Below are 20,137 nucleotides of genomic sequence, written 5' to 3'. Positions count from 1 at the left end.
CAATTCTTTAAGTCAATAAAATATCCACTACAACTGTGCTCATAATTTTGTATTTAACATAACCTAATCAAACCCAATCTAATCAGGGTGCATTAGCTCCAAACATAATCATTGAGAATTGGTGGTAAGTTTAATATTTGTATATTGCAGGGTCTGTCTATGGCCAAGGAGGTTGGTGCCACGAAGTATTTGGAGTGCTCTGCTCTAACCCAGAAGGGACTCAAGACTGTGTTTGATGAAGCTATTCGTGCTGTGCTGTGTCCTATTAAACCCCCAAATAGGAAACGCAAATGTACCCTCCTTTAAAGCCCAGTAGATGATTATCTAGGCCCCAAATGAGTGGATTTTTTTAATTGTGTCATGGCTTTGGAATCATGTTGACCATCTGTGATATATCAGTATCTCAAACGTGTCCCCAAATAAAGGTATTTTTTTCCTTTTGGCCACTTGGTTCTGATATGTCATAGGAAGCCGTACAGTATGGTTTTAAAGTGAATTGTGTATTATGTGTTGACAGTTACTATACTGCTATATAAAGTGATTTTTCCTGTTGAACGTGAGGAAAAATGTCTGTCAAGACAAAAACCAATGAATGGAATTTCATAATTGGAGTCAAAGGTATTTGGTTTATGAAAAGCAATTTTTTTTATACAACCCCTGTTTGGGAGACACATTAGCAACACTTAAAAACCCTGCACATCAGTAATGTACCCATTTTTATTATTATTACTAATTTAGAGCTATGAAGAATTTTTAATTTTTCTACTAATCAGATAAATTTGAATGTCTGTAGTTCACTTCCAAGAGACTTTCATCGTACAAGCACAAAAACCTACGTGAATCTTATAGGAATTAAACATATTTAGTGTAATCATAAATTTGAGGTTGAGTATACTTAACTGGTCTTTGCAATATTGTTTACAGCATTGAATCACACATTGTTTACCTCCATTACATTTGTATAATTTTGGTAATATAAATTTTATTTTTCATTCCATATTAGCAGTTTAACAGATTATAGTGCAGCAGATGTATTAACAGAACATGCTGAACCTCTTCCAGCAGTCAACACATTATATGCACTTATGATCCTTGAGAGAACATAATTTGTGCCTTGTTGTATTGCTTTTGGGAATTGTAATGGTTATATTCCGGTTCAAGATGAGAACTAAGAAAATGTTGGAGTATCAATGCTATAATTTCTGCTTTAGTTACCAAGAACTGATGCAGGCACCAGTGTGCATGCGTGTGTTGATTTGTCTGATGGCAACAAATCATTTGACATTTTCTTGCCAGTCTCCATAAAGAATCATGATTTAATTTATTTTTTTAAGAACTGTCATGTGTAGAAATAATTGTGGAAAGTTAGTGTTTTAATGAGGCTTGCAGTTGACATATCTGAAATATGACCCAGAGTTAGTGTTTCAATGTACTGTACTTTATGGATACTCATCGTGGTGATGCGTTAACACCCTTGGAGGTTTTTAAAAGTTTCTAGTATATTAGAGAAATGATATAGGTGAATGATAGCAAGAAATGCAGCTTTTAGAAACTATAAAATGTGTGGCTGCGCTGCTTCAGTGCTTTCCTTGGGGCCACCTTGCATAACACAGGAAGTGTCCGAGAGAAATAGGCGTAAAAGCCATTAATATCTGTGATTTTTATCAGTATCGTAATAATCATCCTTCAGCTCTCATCCAAACTGTCTTTATAAATTTATGCACAAACTATATAAATATAAGATGCTAAATGGGATGAGGTTTGCTGTGAAGATCTTTTATTTGGCATGTAAAAACTTGTCACATCTTGTGCTTAGTAGACTAGTTCAGCAACCTTGTAACCACCCAGAGTTTAAAAAGTTAATATTTTTTTCAAGTTTTGTATCTAGTAGCCTTTCAAAGTGAAACGATTGAAAGCGGCAGTAGTAATATCTATTCTGGTGTTCTTAATTTGGCAAGCTAGTGGTCTTTCCTGTGAATGAATAAATCGTGGAAGTAGATTTAATTTTAATGAATTACAGGTACTGGTATGTTCAAGAAAAAGCCTTAAGACTCAAAACTCCTCACATTTCCATATAATTGCATATTTTGGTGCAACTGCATAGTAAACATTGGAATTAGCAATGTTAAAGTATTAAGAACTCATATCTTCACATTTCCATAATGGTTGCAGGATAAGTATACATAAGATATGATGCTAACATGCCATCAGCTAGGTTTGGCAGTGCTTTTGGCTAGCCAGGATATTTTAGCATCTCAGTTGTAAGTGCTTGAATACAGCATTGCAGATTTGAAGGTTTATACCTTACTGCCTGATGAAAAAGGTTACTAAGCATCATAGTCTTGTTAATCTTGGCACTTCTGCCCAGTGGTAGTCTGTAAAACCAGTGAAGACTAGCCTTTTTGTGTTAGGGTACAGATAAAAGTGAAGCATTTAGATCTTAATGATACATTGACAGTAGTTACACTGAATGATGTGTAGCAACAAGTCTTTGATAGAGAGGTATTCAATGAAGATATTATGCCATTATATATCAATGCAGTGCCCTCCTTATCCACTGTATGTGGAGTAAGTAGTTATCAAAAAGTGTTCAGCCAGGGTGGCTATATAGCACTGTGGTGTACACACACACACACACACACACACACACACACACACACACACACACACACACACACACACACACACACATACACATACACATACACACACACACACACACACAAAGTGTGCAGAGGGCCTTGGTATTCTCTTGTCATTTTGCACTTTTAACCGGGGATTTTTAATGGTACATTAGTGTTTGTAAACTGTCATGGGTATTTATAACATATCTTGTTCTATGATTACATGCTTCCATATTATTATTTTCATTAATATTATTACTATTATTACTACAGTGCTAATTAGCTATATTGTAAGGTAAACTTTTTTCTCGGATGGATTTGTCTGGTTTCATCTGCCACTTCAATACATCCAAAAAACTAAGTATTCATGGAAAAATCATTGCATGTTCAATTGTTGTTGTTTTTGAGTTGCTTTACGGTAAATGTTAATAGTGAAAATATTCCTTGTACATAATGTTTTATATATGCTGCCAAGGTTAATGATACCTATTGGATGATGTAAGATAGTGACAAGTAAAATGGCTTTAACTATGGATTAATGTTTTGGAGCATCTTATGTGATTGTATGTATATATTCATGTGTATAATGGATATACACACATACTGCTCACTAATGTAGCAAGAAAACTAGTAATTATTGACATTGATTTTGAGGGGAGGAGACATTTCAGATATTTTGTAATGCAGCATAGATTTTATGTTCTTGTTTGTAACCAAATATGGTGATCTGTCTTCAACAATCTGTAAATTATTATTCATTATTAGCAGATTCAGATTAAATAAAACTTCATTATCTTTCACCTTTCCAATAATAGAATGTGTTGCCTTTGAAAATAATGTTGTACTCTAAAGGTACTTGGCTTAGTTATTTTAGTATACTATAAATAAATAAATATATAAAGTAAAACATTTAGGCTAAAACTTTGTCAAAGTCAAGTGCACAATTTTATTAAGGTGCAACCGAGGTGTTAAGAGCTCTTTCCTAGAGTTCTTGCGAGTTCTTCGCCTCCCTAGTGATGTGTAGTACCTTTAAAGAAATTCTCAAAGTGCGAGTTTTGTACGTGATTGGTAATGGTATGTGACCAAATGTCCTCAGAACCCAGCTTCCCACATGTACAGTAATATGAAATATTGGTAGTAACTAGTTCTTGTGACCCATTTGATTACATACTCCTATTGTCCCAAGTTACATTGTGTTTTCAAAATATTTGGAAGTGACAAAACTGAAATTTGATTTAAGGACAATACTTGTTATAAATACTTGTCTACGTATATTGTTTCAATTAAATGAGTTTGTGCTAACACATATTTTGTTTACTGTAAGATGTGCATAATCTTCAGTTTTGCTGTATTAAAGATTTCACAAAGTTGGCTTATAGCATGAAAATGTTCGTAATATTATGTACAACACTTTCTGTGGTGGTTTTGCACAGATTTCATGAAAGGAAAAGAAATATTACTGGTTTGACATTTGAAAATAATACTGATAGTCTACACAAGGTAGTGGATTAGTTGGCCTTAATCACCAAGGAAAGAACTTGTGGTAAAGTGAAGGGAATGTCATTTCTTCCACTAATGCTTTTTATTTTTTAGCCTTGTTCACTCCAGAGTACATTTTTGTAATCTACACCTTTTCAAATTTAACCCTTTGATCTATGAATAATATTTTCTCTTGCAGTCTGACATACCTCACATGTTTGACAGTTGATAGGGCAGTCCTCTCACATTCAGTACAAGCACATGATTGCTTCACTAGAGTAATAGCCACACCACGTAGAATTCTTCAAACATTTTGTGTGCTTATGGGGGCAGGGGGTTGCCAGCATTTAAGTGCAAAAAATCACTGTTAGCCTAACCAAAATATTTTGGAATAAATTTTCACACTTTCCCATTCATATAGGAAAGTGAAAATAATTCGGTGTGATGTAGTGTTTCTTTAAAATAAGGAAGATGGTTATTTCCATGCTTCTGATGTTGTGTACTGGAATTTAATTGGTAATTAGAAATTTGATAGGTGCTACTTTGTGTGTAATGCCTGTTTTCCCAGATAATGGGGTTTAAACCTTGTAACAAAAAAAAAAAAAGGCTAATAAAATTCTTATCCCTTTGTGAAGCTGTAGAGGAGTTACACACCTTATAGGCTATGGACATTGAGCATTGGTGTAAGTACTGTAGTTTGAAATGGGGGGGGGAGAAAAGGTAAAGTTCCATCCAATTTATAATTTTTTGGCATTGAAACTAATAGAAAATGAACTAAGAATTCTTGCCAAATGTCACTGTTGGTTAGTGTTGACAACAGTTGTGCACAGTCTGAAAATAAAACAATTTGCCTTTTGTTGTATGATTGAAGGGCATCAAAATGTAACTTGATTGCACAAAGTAACTACTTGAGTATCTTAAATCCTAGAAGTAGGTATAGCTCCAAAGTTTTCACCTTGTATACAGTAATGGAGACATGATCTACTGTAACCAGTTGTGCTGGCCTTTTCAACACCAGTGGCATAATCTGTGCCAGTTCTCTCTGCATTTTGGCAAGAGTTCCATGTCCATGCTGTAAAGAATGTATGTACAAGACCTAAATAATGCAATAGGCACCACTGGTCATTTTGCGTAGCCTAATTGTGCACAAAGTTCAGTGATTAACATGTTGAAGTTTGTAAAGTGTTTTTACATTTGTAAATAGGGATGTCAAGATATGAAATAAATCTGTATAATTATTTTACCTAATCCTTCTTCTTTCCTAATTTGTACACTGTGTGATGTTCTTGGAAAACCTTTTACAATTATTTAAGAACAAAATGGCATGAAATTTATTGCATAGAATTTAATACCATTTATATATTTGTTTGCTTGTGAAAGTTGATAGTTAATTTCAGCAAATATAATGTCTGTAAGGTACTTAATTTTCTCAATTTGCATAGATTGAGTATATATGCTACACAGAATGAGTGTCGGTGGTTTGTAAAAAGGGTGTGTATGCACGTGCCGGTGTAATGTACTGTATATAGTAATTCACAAATGAGCACTACTGTATACTGTACACCTGTTGTGCCACAACCTGTACTGAATATTCTCCCAGGCTTGACATCTTTGAGTTAAGTGCTGTATACACTTAGTTGTATGAAATGGTTGCAGTTATACTTATTTCTGTGATGCTTTATAGTGTGAAGACAATAAATACAACTGCTACGTTTTAATGTACAGTATAACATTATAATATAATGCTACATTTTCAATGTGAACCCCCCTCACAATTCAATGAAAGTGAAAATGGGGCAATAATTAATATAATTACAAAATTAATTTGGCTCCGAGACTGTCGAATTTTCTTTTACAAGATCTAGATAGGTTTTTTCTTGATGTGGTGAGGGGACCCATGTCATTGAGGTCCCCTGTAAGGAGACAGCCACAACCCTAGCTGCCTCATCTCGCGTTGATGAGGTCCTAATTCTTATCTCTAAAGAATCTTTTGAATGCAGCATCAGCATTAATCCTCCTTCCACCCACCTTTGGCACGGCTGTGGGTTGGTCATACTCGCTTAAGCCACGGTCACTTAATGGAGCGCCGCCCTGCTCCTTATTGTCCAAATTGCGTTGTCCCTCTTACAGTTGTGCATATCCTTGTTGAATGTCCTGACTTCCAGGACGAGCGTGTTTCTTGCTTTCCGACCGTCCCTCGCGGTCACTTGTCCCTCGATAGAATTCTAGGTGAATCGGATACTTTTTATATTGTTCGCCTTATGCGTTTTTGTTCTCGTATTGGCATTCTTGGTGATATTTAGCGCCCTCTGATTATTTTGCGCATTTGATGGTGCTACATAGCCTTCTGGGTTTGGTGCCTTCTTTTGATAATTACTTACTTACCTCCTTCCACCCCATGTTAAGACAGGGTGGAAGGTCAACTTGAGGCCTGCCGTGAGGATATGACTACATCCACAAGGCCTAGGTTTACCCTATCCTCCAGGCTGACACATTCTCTTGGCTTTATTGCAGTTGTTGCCATCCCATTAAGGTGGTAAAGATAAATTTTTAATATTTCGACCCTCCTGTCGTCAGTAATTCTTGCTGCAGCCAGATGCTCTCTTCAGGATTGTCACTTCTGCATAACTCCTCCTCAGGCTAGGCTCGTTAGATCAGTGGCCGTCCTCAGATGCATTTTCATTTTTAACATGGTGTAATAATAGGTTTCACACATATAAATTATAACATTGAGGGACAAGTGGAAACGGAGTATCCAAATGCAGCCCGTCCTCCAAACAAAGATCCAAAAGTGATTCCATGCATCTGCCAAACCCCCTGTTTATGAATGAAAAGCGGTTTACACACGACTCTCAACTGCTAACGTTCGAACATATCCGGAACAAGTGCTTCACTGACGAATTTTGTTCGAATCACAACGCTATAAATGCTTCACCCACGTACTACAAATACAAATAATCGCCAACAGAACCTAAACACCTAACCTATGCCTATATATACACAATATGCTAATATTATAATATTAATTTATACTTGCGAAAATTCCCGTTTTGAATGAACAGCATGTTAAAATTGATGAATGCGTCTGTGGGGTTGACCGCTGAATGTAATGGACTTGAGTCGAGGACAGGTTGCCAAATGAGCCAAGAGATTCATTAGAAAATTTTGGTGTCGGGGTAGTTAACAAATGGAATGCATTGGGCAGTACAGTAAAGTGGTGGAGGCAGCACCATATAGTTTCAAATGTAGATACAGTATAATGGAACTAAATAGGCCTCGGAAATCTGTATACCAGTAGATTGACAGCTGAGAGGCAGGACCAAAAGAGCTGAAGCTCGACCCCTGCAAGTACAACCAGGTGAGTACAGTCCTCTTGGCCCAATCATTTCTTCTGGCTTCACCTAACCCTAATTTCTCTGATCCTAATCTTGCCTAGTTTTGCACCATATCTTTAATTTCTTTTGCCTTGTCATATCAGGTCTTTACTGTGTCTGTTCTTCATTTGAAAATTTGGTTTTTATGCTAATTTTGACTTGCAACTTTTGATCAGTGTTCACCACACAGAAACCGGTGCTTGGCGCTCATCCTGATCCATGCTATGGTTCTTTTTCTCTCAACCCTTTTTCTTGTAAGTACCTCGGAGGTGAAGGACCGGCGAGACATCGGGAATGAACTTACCCGATATCTTGCAGATACACTTCCAGACCTGCGGCAGAGGAGTTTCGGAGGAAATGGTGGAAACCTAAGACTTCCAACACTCACACTTAGCTATACGGATGGTCCTATGGGCCACCGCACTCTCCTTCCAAAACAAAAGAATAGAATTAGCCGTCTGCCGGCGGCGATCTCTCTTCCAGGCTGCACTCACTGCACTGCACTAGACAGCTCGAACACTCCAGCAGCCGCCCATCAAGCGCCCCCTCACAGCAACAACGGGCCAGAAAAGGAGGGGGCATTGTCCTTATAAAGGGAATTCTAAACTCTGGGTTAATCTTTTAACAGCTATTTCTTTTAAGGCCTTGCCTTCTTTAAATCTTGTCCCATGCTTCCTATTGATGATCTGGTGATGCAATTGAAGCTAAACTGTGACCATATCCAGAACCACCTTCACAAATCTGGAGAGTACTGCAGTCTGCCGGCTGAGACTACAATTCAATGATACATTTGCCTGACTGGAATGGAAGGCAAGATGGCCTATAATAATGGCCTTAGTAAGTCAACACATGATAGATAAAAATATTGGTCCTAGTAGGTGGGCCGATTGTATCAAATGTAGCAGCACGGCTGTTGGCGAGAGCTTAAGAGGGCATGTATATTGTATATGTAAAGTTACAAGTTATAATTTGAAAGGATTAGAGTAGGGAAAAAAAAATATACATCAGAAAATTTTAAATGCAGTGTTAGAGGGAATTAAGTCATGCAAACTACTTATAGACAAAACACATCTCAAAGTGATGGAGTAGCTCAAGCTATTTATATTTCTACCCAGCAAATAGTTGTATGGAGGCCACTAAGTGTTGACAAAGCATATATAAATTAAATTCTGTCAATGGGGAATGTGGCAGGAAAATATTTTATGATTAGTGTTGACTGCTTTAATTTATTATTTCTCGTTTTTTATGTGCGATAAACTGGAAATGGGGAACAGCATTCACAAGGCAACCCGACTTGCCATAATAATAAAAAAAAAAAATTGTTAGGAGTGATGGCTAAAGCAGATTGTCTGGCCAGGAAACCCTTGATCCAACAATTAAAGATAGGCTTTACTTAGGACCTAACAGTAGGTATGTGAATTCTTCTCCAGCAGGTGCCTAAACATTCCAAAAAGAGACCCTGCAGGGGCTCTCCCCACAATGACATTGGCAACTCAAAGCCAAATAGTATACGAAACTAATAGGGATGCCAAAGACAACCCACTTCTGATCTATTAAATCTTACCGGACTGATTAAACTTAAGGTTATCAGTTCTACAAAATGAATGATGGCAGTTTGGTTACAATCCTTACTGCATTGTCAGCAAAAAAAGGTAGAGTAAAAATGTACATAGAATTTCAATATTTTATACACAAATGGCCATACGACACATTTTTATACAATTCTTCATTTCCTTCTATATTTTGAACAAATAAAAGTAACAATTTCATGTTTGCCTTATGACAACATTGCTGGAAATACTTCAAAACTATCTTTAGTGACTTCAGTGTTGACATGATTTTTAGTAAAGGAATTACCGCCTAAATAATAATCCTTGTATTGACGGCAGTAAAATGCTACTGATGACATCCTTGTCCATACCAAAGACAGCCAATCACTTGCCCGCAGAAGCAATGCTCACCAATGGTATTTGTGGTTTCTGTGTTGAACTGAAAAATAATTTATAAATTAACAATGTATGAATATTAACTTGTACATCCTCTTAGCCTACACAAGTTCATTTGCCCCCCCTCACATGGATGGCAAATTTTTTTTTTTTTTTTAAAGACCTTCAAGACCAAAATTTGTTTTGGTGCACCCATATCTCAAGAAGTATATAACTTTTCCAATCAGTAAATTGGAAAAGGCAAATGGACATGCAACTAAATGGCTTCCAGAATAAATAAATAAAAATATATATATAAAGCTACAAGATTAGAAGTGTTAAATTGCTTCTTGCAAAGGTATGTGATCATTATGCCCAAAATAGCAACAGGAAGTGACTTATTTAAAAAAAAATAACTAGATTCACTAAGGAAGCAAAGCTGACAAAAAAAATTAGGAAGTTCACTTTTGCAGAATGAGGAGCAACTTAGGCTGTGGAGACCAAAACCAGCAGTAGTTTCAAAGTGTATATGACAACTGAAGATATGACACCATGAGCATCATGCAACTACTTTTTTTTCTGTACTTTGCACTGTAGTCACCCTTTATGGAAACAGTGTTTAGCACAATCGGCTCAATTGGTCCCGGGTTCAATTATTGGGGCGAGACATTCCGAGTTTCCTTACAGCCGCTGCCTTTGTTAAAGTAGTAATATATCTAAGTTGGTCAAGTGTTGTGGATTGCATCTTGTAAAATGGCCAGTCAGTGGCCAACACATCCTCTTGTTTAAATGTTTATTTTTGTAACCACCACAGAACAAAATCTGATGTATAAAGCATAAAATTTTGTACTATTCACTTTACAGACTTGTTTATTACAAAAATTTAAAAATAAATAATCCTAGGCCTAGTATAGCACAAGTTCTATATTTTAGGCCTAGGAAGATTAGGTTCGTCTTTTCAACAAATAGAAACTTTTTACTAGTTTGTCCAAATTCAATAGAACCAATTTCTACTTTCTAATTGCATTGTACATCAGTATGTGCACTATGGTCCTCATCGTTACTGTAAGTACTACCAAAACAGAAGGATGGGCTGTATTAACTAGACTCGCCCCCCCTTTAAACCTAACAAGCTTCCCATCCCTGACAAAAGGAAACCCTTTGTTAGTGTATGTACATCACTGGATTCAGAACAAGAGGTAGCTTGAATGTCAGAATGGGCATAGGAGCACAGTACTGCAATACATATATATTACAAAAGCACCAGTTGTGTACTTTTATGTACTGTACTAGGAAAAAAAGATAGCATAGCATAACAAGGGAAGATAAATTTAATAAAACCTTCCAAACTCAGCGAGGTTGTCATATGTTATCCTGCATGTGTAGATAATTTCAAAATCTACTAAGTGTACAAATTAATGAAAAATCATTGTCACTGGATATGCACAAGAAACCTCAGTGATAATACCAACTATTCTAAATCCTATATCTCATATCCATAAATTGAACCATGTACTGTACATGTATATATATAAACCTGTTCCCTTCATTCATACAATAAACGTACGTACAAACTGGCACACATGCCTAAATACAAGATTACAAATATGGGAAAAAATTATAAAAATAAAAAAATAAAAAAGGTCGAGTGGAACAGTAGAAATACAAGAGGGTATATCTTGAGGGTTATCTCGAGATGATTTCGGGGCTTTTTAGTGTCCCCGCGGCCCAGTCCTCGACCAGGTCTCCACCCCCAGGAAGCAGCCCGTGACAGCTGACTAACACCCAGGTACCTATTTTACTGCTAGGTAACAGAGGCATAGGGTGAAAGAAACTCTGCCCAATGTTTCTCGCCGGCGCCTGGGATCGAACCCAGGACCACAAGTCCAGCGTGCTGTCCGCTCGGCCGACCAGCTCCCAAATGAGTAATGGGTAATGAGAACGTTGAAAACAGCACAGCCAATTAGAAGCATCGAGATAAGAGGCTTGCAATATGGTTCACACAGTATCTGAATTAGGAAGACTAAGCTACAAAAGTTAATGGAACTCAATCTTACGAGGTTGAGCCGAAGTGATACAATTACTGCACTAGGTACAGAATACCAAAGGCAAATTAGTTATGTAAAATACAAAGGGCATTTCACTGACAATCTGCTTGCTACATACATGCAAGGTTGTGTACACTCCTGCCCAAGAATGCATGACATGTCTAGGTGTAATAAACAAACCATCTCAATACTACTGTAAATATGTAATGTAGAATCTTCAGAAGCAATATTTATCTTCCTTACCAAAATGACAATCTTTCTACCCAATATTAGTTAAATGTTTCCCCTTTTACCGAGGTTTGCCAAACATTATAACACTAATATATGTAGATTACTTCACTTCACTTAACTTAATAAAAGCAAAGATACAATACAACTTATTCTCAACATACTCATCTTTCCATAGTTGATAGCATAGAAGAATATCATGCAGCCCACCATCAATTGGCCAAAGGGAGCAAATCCAGTTTTCTTAGGCAGCATATACTGAAAAAATATTTGAAAATAGTAGACAGACCTTACTTAAATTATAAATATATGCTTTAACAAATAATTTAATAAATTAAATGCATAAAGCAATAAATATTTGGAAAAAAAATCAAACTTATTATGTGGTGGCATATTGCATGACTACTTGCTTCCACCCCCACAATAAATAATGAATTGGTTCAGCTAAAGAACATATAACCATTATTCTTTGTTCAGTTAAGTGTAATGTAACTAAGCTGCTGTGTTTCCCCAAAAGAACTTTCACCTCTTCTAGACTTGACTGAAGTTAATGAAACCACATAAGCAGCACTTGTCATCTATGCCCCAACAGATACGAACCGAGAACATTACAGTGCAACGAACAAAACGGTAGAAATACCCTAAGAACATATGAACAAAGGTAACTGCAGAAGGCCTATTGGCCCATACGAGGGGGCGGCTCCTGTTTATAACCACCACTAAGCTACTCTATACTTTTAGAGATATATCTTATCGTCTCAAACTTACTTGAACAATGCAGCAAGACATGTTACATGAGGATACATCATATTATACAGTGCTGATAGAGGAATAATGTACCATCATCTAGGGATATAGATATACTGTAACCACGCGATTATCCGGGATTCGAACATCCGGAAAACGCCCTTGTATGGCCAAAACCGTGACTGGATAAAGTTCTCAATATCCGGCTAAAATGGCCATGGGAGCAGAATAAAAGCTGGTTTAGCCGGATAAAAAATCGGAGCCGGTTAATTTGCTGCCGATGTTACACTATCCGGACAGTCAGCCGGATAATCATTGAATTGTCTGGATATGAAAGCCATGGGGCAGGCCGTACCGTATTAATCCCTTTTGCCTGTGGCGCGAGACGCATGGTGGAGGAGGGGGTGGGGTGGGTGGTGTCGGGAGGGTGGGAGGGGACCACCTAGGTACAGGAATTACCATTAATTTTAGAACAAATCATCATAGCCAAAAACAAATGAAATAAGTACTAGTAAATATATAACATACAAGTTTCCTAAAAACAATGTGCACAGGCTGAAGTTTCCTTAAAAAATATTGAGTTTTTTCCCTCCTGGCAGCCTACGTAACGTGCTATAGCTGCCCCTAATGGACCCGTCCAACACTGGTCAACCCATGTGCTCCCTTCCCTCGTGTTATACCACAGTGCTGTGCCATTAGTGAAATATTTTTTTAAATAACTTATTTTCATAGTAACTGAACATTTTTTTGACATTTTCTGCTGTCTGGTAGCAGTATCAATCGTTCTGGAGGTGTTAAGAGGAAGAAGGTTGTCCTAGCAATTAAAGACAAGTTACGTGTTATACACCTCAACCAGTGAGGCGTCACAGGCAAGCAAGCGCCATCAACAAGAGAGGCCTCACAGGCAACCCAAATGCCTTCAACCAGTGAGGCTTCAGCAGCTGGCAGTCAAAACTAACTTGTCCTTAATGAACTGTACAGTAATTTTAAGTTTTAATTTTAGTGTTGTGTTAATATAGGTTACGTAAATTGTTAAGAATTCTTAACTTCAAGATGTGTGGCATCAATCAAGAAGACGAACACCAACAAGGTAAGTTGAGGTTTCTAGATGAATATTTAATAATTATATGTGGCAAGGCAATTCAAATCATGTTGTTCGTAGTATAAAAATAGTTGGAAATAGTCACTTTTGGACTCGTAGGTGAAAAAGTATCATTATCCAGAACACGTGATAATCCGGCTGGGGGTCCTTTCCATATAGTCCGGATGATCGAGTGGAGACAGTATTAGGGCAGTTTAGATTATGTAACACCAAGCCTTTCCTAGATCAATCCACCAATCAATTTATACTAAGGTTTCCATTACTGTTCGATGCAGAGGGGAAAACCCAGTAAAGCTTCCAAATTGAACATCTCTAAGATTTGAACTCGCACAAGTGAAGGATCTTAACAAAACACTACAGGTATTTGCAATATTTAAGTGTTGCAAGTTTTAAGTTATTACAATTAGGCTTTCTCAATATTAAAAAGCTACAATTGGATTACTGATAAATTCCAACAAGATCATACAGTGTAAGTACAGTGGAACCTCTATTAACGAGTTTTTCCAGTAACGAGCAAGCCACTCGCAGCAAATTTGTCTATTGACGAGCTCGCCTCTATTAACGAGTGAAACCACATGGCGCTTCCTAGCGTCTCGCGGGTTCTCGCAAATTCTCGGACGCCTCCGACGCCAGTGTTGTTGTTGTTGTATCTCACACGACAAGCATCCCTCTGGATTTATTTGAGCTTTTCTTTGGGTTTTTAGTGGTTTTGCGACTACAATTTGTAACACACGATGTCTCCAAAGAAGCTGCTTGCTAAAGATAGTGTTTTCAAGAGGAAGAAAGACAATTATTATGGATTTCAAGAAGGAAATTATAGCAAAGCATGAGTGTGGTGTCTGTGTGATTGATCTCACAAGGAAGTATGGCAGGTCCTCATCAACAATTTACACCAATAGTAAGGGAATGAGGAGGTAAGGGAGGATGCTGCCTCTTCCACTGAGATCAGGGAAGTGTTTGGAATGTTTGAAAAGGTGAACGCATTCTTGGAAAAGCTGCCCTGATAAAGCAGTGACAACCCAGTGTGTGAAAATGTTTAATTTATCACTTTGTGATAACACTTTATGAAAGTGTTATCACTTTCGCAGGTATATGTCGCTTGAACGTAACACACTTTTTTTCTCTTGAATGCACCCAAACACCGCGCTCAAGCATCATTTGAGCAAATATTTCTATAAAATCCAATACTTATCCGATCGACTTGGGGATTGTATACATGTTTGCCATGAAATTTCCATTTTCTTTAATAACCACGTTGCCTATTTGAGAAAACGGCATTGTATTGTATCTTCGTGGTAAGACTATTATATTGTTGACACAACGAGTGTAATCAACGTAGTTTTTTTATTTGGTGCTGGTCTAACGCATCCTTGTGTGACATTTGAAATGAAATTTGGGTGAAATTCCCAAGAAGAGAGAGTCCGCCTGACTCTGAGGTGAATTCTCCTTCCACACCATAACCCCTCTCCTCCTTCCCACCTCTCCATCGTCTCCCTCAAGCCAGCAACTACTCTTCATAAGGTAAAGTAAATATTAAAACACTACAACAAAACATTTATATTTACATGTGCAGTATTATATTTACATAAAAAAAAGTCATACAAGTATGGATGTTTTTGGGAGTGGAACGGATTAAATTTATTTCCTTTATTTTAAATGGGGAAATTTGTTTCCGAAGACGAGTTTTCCAGGTAACGAGCTCGGTGCCAGAACAGATTAAACTCGATAATAGAGGTTCTACTGTAGTTTCAAGCCAATACAATAACATTTTCCGAAGACACTAAAAATATTCAAATAAAATAATAAAAGGTATCCCTACTTGGAATTCCAAATCAAATGGAATGGTCAAAAACCAAGTCTGGACACATTAGGTTTATGCCTCTCACTTCTAACATACTGAATACAAATATTGAAACACTATTTTGTAAAATTTGCTCATAAAATAACTAGACATTACTGCCCCAAAATCAATTCCATTATAAAAAATACCCCTCCACCACCTCACCTTGTGCTGCCATCTCCAAAAGGCACGCGAGACTGCACTGGGTATTCCACCAATGCGGCGACGAGCCAACCAACCACCAACCTCACCAAGCTTCACCTGGCCAAAGGGTGTATCCGCTGAAAGATTAGAATCATTCAGAATGCTATGAAATGTGAAATTATTTACTGAAACATTTAACTGTTGAATTATGGAACATTATTGGATAACACAGTAAGATGTTGGATCACACTTGTTTCAGGCATAGGTTAATAATGTACAGGGTTCCGGTAATACAGTCGGCTCCGTTCTTGACTTGCAATCTGGAATTCCAGGTTCGAATCCCACGTGGAACAGAAATGGTTGTATGCATTTCCTATCTAATGTCACCGTTCACCTAGCAGTAAATAGGTGTCCAGGAGTTGTCAGTTTTCTTATGGGGTTGCATCCTGGGAAGGGTGGGGACCTCAATATAAATGTAACATGTATGTACACACTGACTGGTATAAATCTACATTTTTTTATGATTGCTGCACCTTGAAGGTAACCCTTAAACTGCTCCCATTACCCCCTCAGGCAATGCCATCCTTGAAACAATTCCTGAGCTTTATTTTCCTTCCTGGGGCTTAGCAAAATGATGGGCACCATATCAAGTTCATCATTAATTTAATTTACTGATGACCATGTTAGAAGCCAATGTCATGGAAAACTGCTAGGACTGGTGGACCTAGAAGATATTAATGAGAAATCTATTACATATAGTTTACTTGAAAGTAAGTAAGTAATTATCAAAAGAAGGCACCAAACCGGGAAGGCTATGTAGCACCATCAAATACGCAAAATAATCAGAGGGCGCTAAATATCACCAAGGATGCCAATACGAGAACAAAAACGCATAAGGCGAACGATATCAAAAGTATCCGAGTCACCAAGAATTCTATCGAGGGACAGGTGACCGCGAGGGGCGGTCGGAAAGCAAGACACACGCTCGTCCTGGAAGTCAGGACATTCAAGAAGGACATGCACGACCGTAAGAGGGACAATGCAACTAGGACAATAAGGAGCAGGGCGGCGCTCCATCAAGTGACCATGGGTTAAGCGAGTATGGCCAATACGCAACCTCGCTAGAGCTGTTTCCCACCGCCGGTTACGGTGGAAGGAGGACGGCCACGAGGAAACACAACATTTAAGAGTACGTAGCTTGTTACCAGTAACAGACAACCAAGAAGCCTGCCAACGGGTAAGGACTGAGGAATGGATAACCGGGTAAAAGTCGGAATACGGAATGCCTTTACGAGAGATGGGACAAGAGCGGACAGCTTCCTTAGCGGCAGCATCCGCACGCTCATTTAAAGACACGCCAATATGGCTGGGAACCCAACAAAACTCAACCGACTTAAATTTACTGTGAACGAGAAACAGCCAATGCTGGATCTCGACAACTACCGGATGAACTGGATTAAAGCACCCGAGAGCCATGAGGGCACTACGAGAGTCAACAACAACCACAAAGGAAGACTGACAACGAGAAAGCAGGAGACGAAGAGCATAGAGAATAGCATAAAGTTCCGCTGTAAAGATGCTAGTCTCCGGAGGCAAGCGACACATATAAGTGCGATCAGGAAAAACAACAGAGTAGCCAACACCGTCCGCTGACTTAGACCCATCGGTGAAGACAGAAACGGAGCGGGAGTGAGAAGAAAAGTGCTCGAGGAAAAGGCGTTTGAGAACTGTAGGAGGGGTAAAAGCTTTAGTGATGCGAGTCAAGGATGTACAAAACCGCGGAAGAGGGACCCTCCACGGGGGCAAAGAAGGAACAACACGAGGAGAAACATCAGAAATACGAACGGAAAGAGAATCCTGCAGGCGAGATAACCGGACAGAAAGAGGGAGGTGGTGAAGAGGAACAGGAACCGCAGGAGGGGTAAAAGTTAAAGCACGACAGAGACGAGAGGAAGGATGTTGCAAGGACCGCGCAAGATACCGAAGACAGTAGCGATCACGGCGGTCCTGGAGAGACAGGAAGCCAGTGTCAACATACAAGCTAAGGACGGGAGTCGAACGAAAGGCACCAGAACTGAGGCGCAACCCAGTATGGTGCAAAGCATCAAGACGGCGAAGAGTAGAAGGAGAAGCAGACGAGTAAGCAGGGCAACCATAATCGAGCTTAGACAGGACGAGAGAGGAATGTAAAGCAAGGAGAGTGCGCCTATCTGCCCCCCAAGAAGTATGGGACAAGACCCGAAGGAGGGTAAGGGACTTAGAGCACTCAACACGGAGGTAAGAGATATGGGGAGACCAAGACAAACGAGTGTCAAGGAATAACCCCAAAAGCTTCGCGGAATCTTTGTATTCAAGGGGATGACCATAAAGTGACAAAGAGGGACGAAGAACAACCCGTTTCCGCGTAAAAGTCATGGCACAAGTCTTAGAAGTAGAGAACTTGAAGCCATGACCTGTGGCCCAAGACGACATGGCATCAATCGCAAGTTGAAGCCGGCGTTGAAGGAGAGGCGAATCATCACCCTGACAACAAAGGGTAAGATCATCGACATAGAGAGCGGAGAAGACACCAGAAGGAAGAGAGGAAAGAAGACCATTGAGGGCAACCAGAAAAAGAGTAGTGCTCAGAACACTACCCTGGGGCACACCTTCGTATTGCTGAAAAGGGGGAGAGAGAGCGGTACCAAGGCGCACCCGAAAGGAACGACGAGAGAGGAAGCTGCGGAGAAAGAGAGGGAGATGACCACGAAGGCCAAAAGAATGAAGTTGAGATAGGATATGATAACGCCAGTTTACTTGAAAATTATCCCTCGGAATATCTATTTCTCCACCACACTACTGCCACACTAAAACGAGTCCAATTTGTTTGTATTTTCTCCAACATTGGAGAGCAATGTTCCAAGACACTTTTACGCACATCTGAAAAGTGACCTAATTTAAGGTGCAAAACTTGGGGGTTGATAAACAAAATGTCTCAATTAAAAGAAACCTAAAAATTCATAAAAATTCAAATACTGTACTATGCATCTTCCACATCCCAAATCAATGTCTTATGCACACAACCATTCTATGGATAAATCAAAATTTTATTACCAATATTTGCAAAATTTGATTGTGACATTCTATGACAAAAATATGTGGAACAGGTTTAAATTTTGCAGAAGCCTTTAAACTAAATTTTTAAAATATGTTCCAAATGTATATTACCAGTAATAATACAAATGTACTAACCTTGGAGTACTGTATATTATTATTACTTACATTGTCTTATAAAAGGTATTACATTAAGGGGTCTCTGAAGTACAGTTGGGTTCATTCTCGACTCACAATTGAGAATTCTGGATGGGACAAATAGTTGGGGACGTTTCCTGTCACCTAATGCCCCTATCCACCTAGCAGTAACCCCTAGGTACCTAGGAGTTAGCCAGCTTCTTGTGGGGTTGACTCCTAGAGCAGGTCAGTAATTCAATCCTGTGGGTTGAATTTGTAACAACCACAATATAAGCCTAACAGTGTGCATAACCTGGTTTCCTGTCAAGACAATGAATTATTTAAAAACTCTCAAAAAAATCCTACTTATTTTAAGATGTGATTTGGCTAATAATTGTTTATAGACTCCACAGACTACATGAAAAACCCATTGAAAATCATTCTATTGTTGCAGCTTGCAATGTGGTCAGGCTTCCCTTGTGCCAATTATCAAAAGGCACCAAGCTGGGGAGACAATGTAGCATTGTCAATAGAGCCTATTAGCAAGCCAAGTGCTGCATCTTCATAAACCCACACAGCTCATTAGACAACTTCTATAACTATTCCAGACATTGATTAGGGTTAGACTTGGTTGCATTTACTAAAGCACAGGCAGCCCACTTGTCAACATTTTTCCTTTATCTCATATTCCAAACCCGACACACGAGTCAACACAACATATAAGCCTGGGATTACCGCCTCACCTCCAGTATAATCAACTTTCCAATGCGACCTAACAACATTGTATTCCTTGCACGGCCGACAGACAGTTTTCCAATTACAGGAAAATGTATAAAATAAACCGGTTCCACTAGAACCGAAAAAATGTCGAGGAAATAAACGCGAGTGAAGCAGCAATCAGCTCAAAAAAGGTTAGAAAAAAAAAGAGTTGGTAGGTCAGCAGCCGGGAGCCGGTCCCATACTGGACGGCACTCCATCACCGCCCACACACTACTACACAAATACAACCTCTTCAAACTACATTTTTTGTCCAAGTACGGCAAACCAAGTGCGTAACCGTATTGTAATTTAGCTTCAAAGAACAAAAAGGTGGACTTGGTATAAAGCGAGAGTGATGGCAGTTGACCTCATCATCAGCTGATCGAGCCTGGCAGACGACGCCCCACCACCACCTCGCCTCGCATCACTACCTCCCTCACACCTCATCACAGCCATCAGCCGGCCCTTCTTACGTTTGCCATAAAACCTGGCCGGGTCGTAGGGCCCGTGGACCTTGGGGTTGTATTCAACAGGATAGTCTGCGAGTCCCATGTCTGCGACCGGCCTCAACACTGACCAGGAGAGACCGCCGGAATGGCCCACTTGCTCTCCCCGGGTATCACTCCGCCGCTCCCGACCCACAAACACCTTCCTTCA

The 20,137-nt window shown here is 39.0% G+C and overlaps 2 protein-coding genes across 2 annotated transcripts in view; one reads left to right on the top strand and one right to left on the bottom strand.

Moving 5' to 3' along the window:
* The window catches only part of LOC123755829 (ras-related protein Rac1), an 88,928-nt gene extending 83,582 nt beyond the window's left edge, over positions 1-5,346 (top strand). The window contains exon 5 of the mRNA XM_045738686.2: positions 151-5,346. Within this exon, the coding sequence (XP_045594642.1) occupies positions 151-306 (156 nt within the window). The 3' untranslated portion in view covers positions 307-5,346. The remainder of the gene's footprint in view (positions 1-150) is intronic.
* Positions 5,347-9,147: 3,801 nt separating this feature from the next.
* On the bottom strand, positions 9,148-20,116 carry ATPsynF (ATP synthase, subunit F). Its single transcript, XM_045738688.2, has 4 exons — positions 19,954-20,116; positions 15,533-15,648; positions 11,843-11,936; positions 9,148-9,466 (listed from the first exon to the last, which is right to left on the bottom strand). Exons 1-4 carry the CDS (start codon positions 20,030-20,032, stop codon positions 9,435-9,437), a joined length of 321 nt encoding a protein of 106 aa, XP_045594644.1. The 5' UTR covers positions 20,033-20,116; the 3' UTR covers positions 9,148-9,434.
* Positions 20,117-20,137: the final 21 nt, after the last annotated feature.

This window comes from Procambarus clarkii, chromosome 43, assembly GCF_040958095.1.
Source record: "Procambarus clarkii isolate CNS0578487 chromosome 43, FALCON_Pclarkii_2.0, whole genome shotgun sequence".
Taxonomy (NCBI): domain Eukaryota; kingdom Metazoa; phylum Arthropoda; class Malacostraca; order Decapoda; family Cambaridae; genus Procambarus; species Procambarus clarkii.
The sequence above is the reverse complement of the archived record's forward strand: the minus strand, read 5'-3'. Positions and strand labels throughout refer to the sequence as shown.